At 43.5% G+C, this 9,366-nt stretch overlaps 1 protein-coding gene across 2 annotated transcripts; it reads left to right on the top strand.

Annotated features, from left to right (window-relative positions):
- Positions 1 to 821: 821 nt before the first annotated feature.
- On the top strand, positions 822 to 5,902 carry ACOT6 (acyl-CoA thioesterase 6). 2 transcript variants are annotated; one of them, XM_025295236.2, is made up of 3 exons: positions 822 to 1,461; positions 3,409 to 3,611; positions 5,247 to 5,902. In XM_025295236.2, exons 1-3 carry the CDS (start codon positions 1,005 to 1,007, stop codon positions 5,850 to 5,852), a joined length of 1,266 nt encoding a protein of 421 aa, XP_025151021.2. In that variant the 5' UTR covers positions 822 to 1,004; the 3' UTR covers positions 5,853 to 5,902. The 2 variants fall into 2 exon arrangements, with proteins under 2 accessions (XP_025151021.2, XP_044780685.1); XM_044924750.1 differs by having other exon boundaries at positions 1,329 to 1,461; positions 3,527 to 3,611.
- Positions 5,903 to 9,366: the final 3,464 nt, after the last annotated feature.

Raw genomic sequence — 9,366 nt, 5'->3', positions numbered from 1 at the left:
CACCCTTATGGCAGAAAGTGAACTAAAGAGCCTCTTGATGAAAGTGAAAGAGGAGAGTGAAAAATTGGCTTAAAGTTCAACATTCAGAAAACTAAGATCATGGCATCTGGTCCCATCACTTCATGGCAAATGGATAGGGAAACAGTGGAAACAGTGGCTGACTTTATTTTTCTGGGCTCCAAAATCACTGCAGATTGTGATTGCAGCCATGAAATTAAAAGACGCTTACTCCTTGGAAGGAAAGTTATGACCGACCTAGATAGCATATTCAAAAGCAGAGACATTACTTTGCCAACAAAGGTCCATCTAGTCAAGGCTATGGTTTTTTCAGTGGTCATGTATGGATGTGAGAGTTGGGACTGTCAAGAAAGCTGAGCACTGAAGAATTGATGCTTTTGAACTGTGGTGTTGGAGAAGACTCTTGAGAGTCCCTTGGACTGCAAGGAGGTCCAACCAGTCCATCCTAAAGGAGATCAGTCCTGGGTGTTCATTGGAAGGACTGATGTTGAAGCTGAAACTCCAATACTTTGTCCACCTGATGCAAAGAACTGACTCATTGGAAAAGACCCTGATGCTGGGAAAGATTGAGGGCAGGAAGAGAAGGGGACTACAGAGGATGAGATGGTTGGATGGTATCATCGACTCAATGGACATGGGTTTGGGTGTATGCCGGGAGTTGGTGATGGACAGGGAGGCCTGGCGTGGGGCGGTTCATGGGGTCACAAAGAGTCGGACACGACTGAGCAACTGAACTGAACTGAACCCTGGACTGCAGGATTAATAATTAACGATAACTTTTGCTTTAGCAGACACTTTCTTCCACTCAAGCAATAGCAGACTGCACATACTCCAGGAGACCTCACAAAGCAGTTTAGCGAGTGTCCCTACCACAACCCAGGGGAGTAGCTCTAAAGTTCCAACTGCGACGGCCTTTTAGGGAGGTGGAGAGACGCCAAGCCCTGGCCTTGACTCTGACGGGCCACGCCTTTTCCGTCGGGATCCGGATGGCAGTGACAGTGACGCTGGAGCCCGCGGGCCGCTGCCGCTGGGACGAGCCCGTGCGCATCGCTGTCCGCGGCCTGGCGCCGGGGCAGCCGGTCACGCTGCGCGCGTCCCTGCGCGACGAGAAGGGCGCGCTCTTCAGGGCCCACGCGCGCTACTGCGCCGACGCCGCCGGCCTGCTGGACCTGGAGCGCGCGCCCGCGCTGGGCGGCAGCTTCGCAGGGCTCGAGCCCATGGGGCTGTTCTGGGCGCTGGAGCCTGAGGAGCCCTTAACGCGGCTGGTGAAGCGGGACGTACAGACGCCCTTCGTCGTGGAGCTGGAGGTGCTCGACGGTCACGAGCCCGAGGCCCAGCGGCTCCTGGGCCGGGCGGTGCACGAGCGCGACTTCCTGGCGCCCGGGGTGCGACGCGAGCCAGTGCGCGCGGGCCGGGTGCGCGCCACGCTCTTCCTGCCTCCAGGTGAGCCGCCCCCTTCCCAGGCTGTTGTGGAAAGCTGGGTATAGTCCCGAGACCCTGGGTGGCCCCTTGTCTGCCTACGGAACCCTGTGGTTGAGGAACTTCTTCAAACTAGCCCCCAAGCTCCAGAGTCTACCAGGAATTTTGGGTGGCAGTTTCTCCTCTAAATTTCAGTGCACTGCCTGGAGGTACTGCCTGGAGGTACTGCCACTCCCTTAGCTGTATGCTAAAAGTGCATTCAGCCGACTCAAAAAGAACATTTATGCTGCTTATGTGCCAGCCACGCAGCTGTATCTCAGATATTAATACTAATATTAGGCAATGACTTCTGCTGACGTGCAAGAATGATTTTTGCCTTCTTTCACATAAAACTTACTGAAAAACAAACTGCTTGCAGGTCCCCTCCTCCTGTCATAAACCGTCTGTCAGTGGTTCTCAACCTGGATGATTTTCCCTTCTCCAAGGGTATTTGGCAATATCTGGAGACATTTTTGCTTATCACAACTGGGGGAGGGAGTGCTACTGGCACCTAGTGGGTAGTGGGTAGAGGCCAGAGATGGTGCAAAAAACCCACAATGCACAGGACAACCCCACAACAAAGAATTATTTTGCTCAAAGTTATCTATAGTGCTAAGGTTAGAAACCCTAGTCTAAGTAAAAACAAGATGCTTGCTAGGTAAAAGTGGTCTGCAAACCGGACAGGTGACCCACCCCTTCCAACCAAATTCCTGACTGAAACCCCTACTATATACAAATGCTGGTGCTGCCATTGTTCACAGAATCCCTAAACTGAATCCTGTGATTATTCTCCAAAACAGGAAGCCCTACTTTATTCTTACAGTTCTTTAGCAATTTACAACCTTAACTGGTCGCTGCCCACTCAACTATGAACTCCTGGGGCTGGAATTGTGACTTACATATCTCCATATCTCTATATTCCTAGAGGCTTACACAGGGATATAATAGGAGCTCAATAAATCATGCTGACTCAGTAAGAATCTCCTAAAGACTTTCAGTTAAAAAAAATTTTTTTTCACTGCCCAACCGTATTTCAATTAAGTCAACTGTTAACTATTTTAGTACTACTGTGGCCCACTTAAAATTTATTGTGTTCTGACTCAAAGACTTTATGTAAACAATGTAGAAAAGTTCAATCACTTAACAAATATATATTAAATCAAGGATTATGCTACTTACAGTAGCTAGCAAAGTCAGACGTGGGCTTCATTGTACCTCCCGCCTATTAGAGTATATAGGCAACTATACTTGGATCGATGAATGGTAAGTGATATGATATGGGAATTGTAGGCCCAGGGTGCTGGTGGGAACAAATAAAATACTACCTAATTCAGCTCAGCCTGAGGGGGTTGGTGGGGGAGGTTGGGAAAGCTACCAGGAATGGAGATCTAAACTTAAATATGAAGACTGATGAATCAACCAGGTCAAAAAAGGTGGCGAGGGGAGGAGAATAGTGTACACCATTTTCAGGGGCCAATGAGAACAGGGCACATTTAGGGATGGCATTCTTTAAGGCTGGAGCAGAGAGTGTAAGGAGTTAGGGAGTATATTCTAATAATCCCCTGTATTTGTAGAGTGTTTTATAGCTGTCAAAGCATTCTCAGGTTTTTTTGTTTTTTGTTTTTTTTTTAGGAAAATTTGGTAGAAATGTATATTTCATGCTGTTATTTCTAACTTGGTTCATATATCATTATTGTTTTTTGCAAATATGTGAAAATTTCTGGAGAAAATAAGGCATTTTGTTCCCCCTCCCTTCTCCCCAAAGTTTATTTAAAAAAAAAAAAAAAGTAAAAAGAGTTCTCCTCTACCTTAACACCCCCACTTCATCCCCAACCTTCCTTGCTTTAAAAACTCCTTTTTGCTGACCAAATTCTGAAACTCAAGAATGTCTTCTTAGTGCTTAAAACCCTTATGATTTGTGGTGCTCTCCAGGCAGCAAACCCTTCCCTGGAATCCTCGACCTGTTTGGAAGTAGTGGTGGCCTTTGTGAATACAGGGCCAGCCTTCTGGCCGGACATGGTTTTGCTGTGCTTGCCCTGGCTTATTTCAGATTTGAAGACCTCCCTGAACATCTGAATGATATGTGCCTGGAGTATTTTGAAGAAGCCGTGAACTTCATGCTACAGCATCCAAAGGTGGGTTCTGGCGCTTGCCTGAATGCAGAGCAGAGCGGGTGAAGCCAACACAGGGCTGGATCCAAAAGCTCTACCAGGACACCCAGGGCTGGAAATATGGCATGAGACACAAAGGCTTATTCAAAAGTTGTTAGGATTATTGTTTTCATTTCTGCCTATCTCTCTTCAATCCCCTGTGACTCAACTGTTTAGTTCCCTTTAGTTCTTGATCGGAATTCAAAGAGTTGGACTTAAAAGTCACTAACCTTGCGTTCTGGTTCTGGGTCTACTACCAAGTGGCCTTATAATCCTGAATAAAGGAGGTGCCCTTTCTGGGATTCAATTTTTCTCATTTATAAGATTAATGTAGGTTCTTCCCTGGTGGTCCAGTAGTGGTCCACTTGCATCTACACTGCAGGGGGCAGAGGTGTGATCTCTGGTCAGGGAACTAAGATCCTGCATGTGCACCACCCCACCCCCCAAAAAAATTAATGTAAATGTGTAGAGGAGAAAAGTTTGCCTATAAAGAGATTTTTGAAGGAATAGGTGACATTTGATTAAAGGCATTTGTATTTTATGATGTGAAGGAATCATTAATTTTGTTAAGTGTATTAACAGCATTATGGTTTTGTAGATAAAGTTCTTATCTGAGACTGAAAAAGTTAATTAAAACATTTTGGAATTATTATAAATGGAATGGAATACATACTCTTTGCTACTATCTAGACTTAAAGAAACCCAAACATTCTAATGTTAAGGAGTAAGATGTACTGCAAAGTCTAATTCTGTTAGAATTCAGGGACTAGTCTCAACAAAGCTGCTAAACCTAGATGATCTTGAACTGATGATTTACTTATGGGTTATAAGGCCCCAGGAACAAGAAAAGACTAATATATACTATCAGGCTGGGAGCCTTTTGTTTTAGATGACCATTCTCTGGCCTTCCTTTGGTTGCATTCCTGCCCACAAGGTGTGGAGTTTGAGGGACCAAGGGAATATGTCTACCTGGAAACCATGTGCCCCTCCCACCATGCCCTTTAGACCTGGAACCCCAGAATTATCTGCCAACCAGCTCTGATCTTGCTTCCAGGCCCTATGCCACTTCTCTGGGTCCATTAATGGGAATATACCTAGGCCTTAAACATATAGGCTGGGGTGTCCATGTGTAAGGGGGCTCTTAAGGTACATGATGGAGCCAGGGATGGGAAGAGAAAGAGAGTTGGCTAAAAACCAGAGACTAGGGCAGGGGCTGGTGCTCCCCCCATGCCATGTTCCAGTACAGAACTCCAAGGAGTCCCAAGATATAAAATTTGAACCTGACCTTATAAGTTGTTATGGAGGCGTATTTATGAAGGTTACAGGAAAAATATTTTTTATTTAACTTTTAAATATTTGTAACTTTTAAAAGTATTTAGGTATAGGGTATATGGGCCTCTGTGTGTACTCTTGACCCAGTTACCATAAATGTTAGTGGAGGCCCTGTGTACTAAGAAATTAATTGATTTGCTCATTAGAAAATATATTTGAACTTTGTGGACTGTTGCATAAGGACGGAAAGCAAATGATATTTCAGAAAGCTGCCTAGAGAATGTAAAATCACAGTTAAATTCTCCATTTATGAATTCTAAACTTGTTCTCGCTCTCTCTTTTCATCAGGTGAAAGGCCCTGGTGTTGGGCTTCTTGGCTATTCCAAAGGAGGTGACCTGTGTCTCTCAATGGCCTCTTTCTTGAAGGGCATCACAGCCACTGTAGTTATTAATGCCTGTGTGGCCAACACACTAGCTCCTCTGCGTTACAAAGATATGATTATTCCTGAGCTCAGCTATGACCTAGAAAAATATACAATCACTGAGTCAGGCTTTTTAAATTTTGTGGATATTTGGGGCAACCCACTGGAGAAAACCAACCACCAAAGTCTTATTCCATTGGAAAAGGCCCAGGGGCCCTTCCTGTTTATTGTTAGCATGGATGATCATAACTGGAAGAGTGAAGTCTATGCTCGTATAGCCTCTGAACGGTTACAAGCCCATGGGAAAGACAGACCCCAGATAATCTACTATCCAGGAACTGGCCATTGTATTGACCCACCTTATTTTCCTCTTTGTAGAGGCTCTGTGCATGCAGTTTTGGGCCAACCAATATTCCATGGAGGTGAGCCAAAGGCTCACTCAAATGCACAAGCAGATGCCTGGCAGCAAATTCAAACTTTCTTCCATAAACATCTCAATGGTAAAAAATCTGTCAGGCCCAGCAAATTGTAACACTGTAATCATAGACCATATATTAATAAAAATCCTGGACTTCCCTGGTAGTCTGTTGTTAAGACTCTGCAGGGCACATGGTTTCAATCTCTGGTCCAGGAAGATTCCACATACTACATATGGTACAGCTAAGCCCACGTGCCACAACTCCTGAAGCCCAAACACTCTAGAGCCCATGCTCTGCAATAAGAGAAAGTACCATAAATGAGAAGCCTGTGCACCCCAACCAGACAGTAGCCCCCACTTGCCACAACTAGAGAAAGCCTGTGTACAGCAATGAAGACCCAGCACAGCCAAAAATAAGAATATAAATTAAAAATAAATAAAACCAACTGTATTAAAAAAAAAAAAAAATCCTATCCATACAACATGTGGTGGGTTTTCTAGAGCACCCAGCAAACATTTTGTAACAAAACAACCATCTCCGACTCCTTGTCAGGTCCTATCAGCCCTAGCAACCCTACTTTGTTCATTGGTGGGTCCGTCCCTTTCTCCCCTGAACTTTTCCCAGTGTATTTAGGCTAAACCCTGATCTTATCTGTAGGACCAATCTTAACCTTAAGCAGGATAAATATAAGAAGTGCCTGCCCAAGTCTCAACTGCTGGCCTAGATTTGGCCTTGAGTTCTGCTTCTGAAGACTGAGCTTTTGTTCCACTGAGAGTCCCATACACTCTTTGGGCCCTAACTGACCATATCTGACTCCCTGGTGATTCAGACAGTAAAGAGTCTGCCTGCAATGTGAGAGACCCAAGTTCGATCCCTGGATCAGATATATTCCCTGGAGAAGGAAAGGGCAACCCACTCCAGTATTCTTGCCTGGACAATCCATAGACAGAGGAGCCTAGTGGGCTACAGTGGATGGGGTCACAAAGAGTTGGACATGACTGAGCGACTTAACACTTTTTGACCATATCTGAAGCTTGGGAACCTGCCCACTGAAGTCCTTTAAGGAATGGACTGTGCTTCATTCTTGTCTCTGAGCCCCACTCTGAAGTTTGGGAGCATCGACATACTTAATATCTTAAGCTTTGCTTTTATTTTATGAACGCAGAGCTTTGCTTTTATGACCGAGAACCTGGACTTCAATCTCTTCCTTACTGAGAAAGTATCCTTTACAAATTTTGAATTTAAAATTCAAAGGATACTTTACAAAATAAAATTGAATCCTTTATCAAAAAAGCATTTGTTGTAAGCAAAACAGTTTACTGATATATACTGTTGATATGTTAATACTTACTCTTATTATTTATTGTCTAAATTTTCAATCTTGGAACTTGGCTACCTAGAGGAATGCCTTGACACCAGCAGATTTTGGGGACTTAATCTTTGGATGTCAGATTATACCTGACAAATCAGATTTCCTCTCTGCACCATCTGTTCCTATTAACTTTCTACTGGGAAGGACTGGGATCAGTCTCTCTCAATCCATTGCCTTGTATTGGGCACTATCTAGAGTTATGAGACCAAAGCAAAGGGTCTTCTGTGAGTGCAAGAAAATTTTTCTGAGACACATCACTTGGTTTGCTGAGTGCACACTAAGTCTTTCACCAATTTGAGTCTATTCAAGCAAATGCCCATTAGACCTTAACTAATGAAAAGAAGCCCAGCGTGCTGCAGTTCGTGGAGTCGCAAAGAGTCAGACACAACTTAGCAACTGAACAACAACAATGAAAAGAAGGGTTTCTTAGAAGTTACCTAGTTTTGACCGGTTGTCTAAAAATGTGTTGAGTGTATTTATTTATTGTGTAGTATAATTTTCTTTAATTTGAATTGTTGAAGCCTCTGCTTTAACTCACTCCTGGGTGGTTCTACTACCCTAGAGATGCCTTTGGGATGGGACACCATAGAAAGAAGTTATAAAGAAGGTGGGGGGGAGGGTAAGGGCCAAGGTAACACCAGAAGCTAAATATGAGGATGATGACTTAACATCTCTGCAGACTAAAGGAATTAGGTGTAGGGACAGCCCTCCACCTCCGTTTATTTCTTACTGATAAAGTAGCCTTGAAATGCCTACACTGACTAAAGATATTTGGTGACTTTCCCCTGAGAGTTGATTATATGTGACCACTTAGCTTCAAGAATATGAAAAGACAAAAAGATATGATGTTGAAAGACAAATCCCCTAGGTTGGTAGGTGTCCAGTATGCTACTAGAGAAGAGTGGAGAAATAGCTCTGGAAGGCATGAAGAGGCTAAGCCACAATGCCCAGTTGTGGATGTGACTGGTAGTGAAAAGTAAAGTCCATTGCTGTAAAGAACAATACTCCATAGGAGCCTGGAATGTTAGCTCCATGAATCAAGGTAAATTGGAAGTGGTCAAACAGAAGATGGCAAGAGTGAACATTGGCATTTTAAAAATCAGTGAACTAAAATGGACAGGAATGGGCAAATTTAATTCAGATGACCATTATATCTACTACTGTGGGCAAGAACCCCTTAGAAGAAATGCTGTAGCCCTCATAGTCAACAAAAAAGTCTAAAGTGCAGTACTTGGGTGCAGTCTCAAAAACAACAGAATGATCTCGGGTCACTTCCAAGGCAAACATTCACTATCACAGTAATCCAAATCTATGCCCCAACCACTAATGCCAAAGAAGCTGAAGTTGAATGGATCTATGAAGACCTACAAGACCTAGAACTAACACTGAAAAAAAAAAAAAAAAAGAAGATATCCTTTCCATCATGCTGCTGCTGCTGCTAAGTCGCTCCTCTGTTCATGGGAACTTTCCAGGCAAGAGTACTGGAGTGGGTTGCCATTGCCTTCTCTGCCTTTCCATCATAGGGACTGGAATGCAAATTAGAAAGTCAAGAGATACCTGGAGTAACAGGCAAGTTTGGCCTTGGAGTACAAAATGAAGCAAGGCAAAGGTTAAGAGAGTTTTGCCAAGAGAATGCACTAGTCATAGCAAACATCCTCTTCCAATAACACAAGAGACGACTCTACACATGGACATCACCAGATGGTCAATAGATTGATTATATTCCTTGTAGCCAAAGATGGAGAAGCTTTCTACCATCAGCAAAAATAAGACTGGGAGCTGACTGTGGCTCAGATCGTGAACTCCTTATTGCAAAATTCAGACTTAAATTGAAGAAAGTAGGGAAAACCACTAGGCCATTCAGGTATGACCTAAATCAATCTCTTATGATTATACAGTGGAAGTTGTAGGGAATATGCTATGCACAGGCCTGTACTATAATTAACAGGGCCTCTTTGAAAAATAAAAATGACTCTCTCATCACCCCCAGGCAAAGGTCTGGGAGTAGTAAAAAGTACATCCTGGAAAGATATCTTTTTTTTTTTGAAGATGAGGTAGAAGTTTTATTATTGATGGTAAATATATTATGATAAAAAGCTTAAAAATAAGACAAATTTAAAGGAAAGTGATTTTCAATTCCATTATTTTGGAGGAAAGATATCTTGAAAACAAGATGTTGAAGTCCTGATGTGACTGATGGAAAACCATTAGTGACTGTTCCCATAACCAGAGCCTTGAGGGAGTTGCTGAGAAAG

This window comes from Bubalus bubalis, chromosome 11 (assembly GCF_019923935.1).
Source record: "Bubalus bubalis isolate 160015118507 breed Murrah chromosome 11, NDDB_SH_1, whole genome shotgun sequence".
NCBI lineage: Eukaryota > Metazoa > Chordata > Mammalia > Artiodactyla > Bovidae > Bubalus > Bubalus bubalis.
The sequence above is the reverse complement of the archived record's forward strand: the minus strand, read 5'-3'. Positions and strand labels throughout refer to the sequence as shown.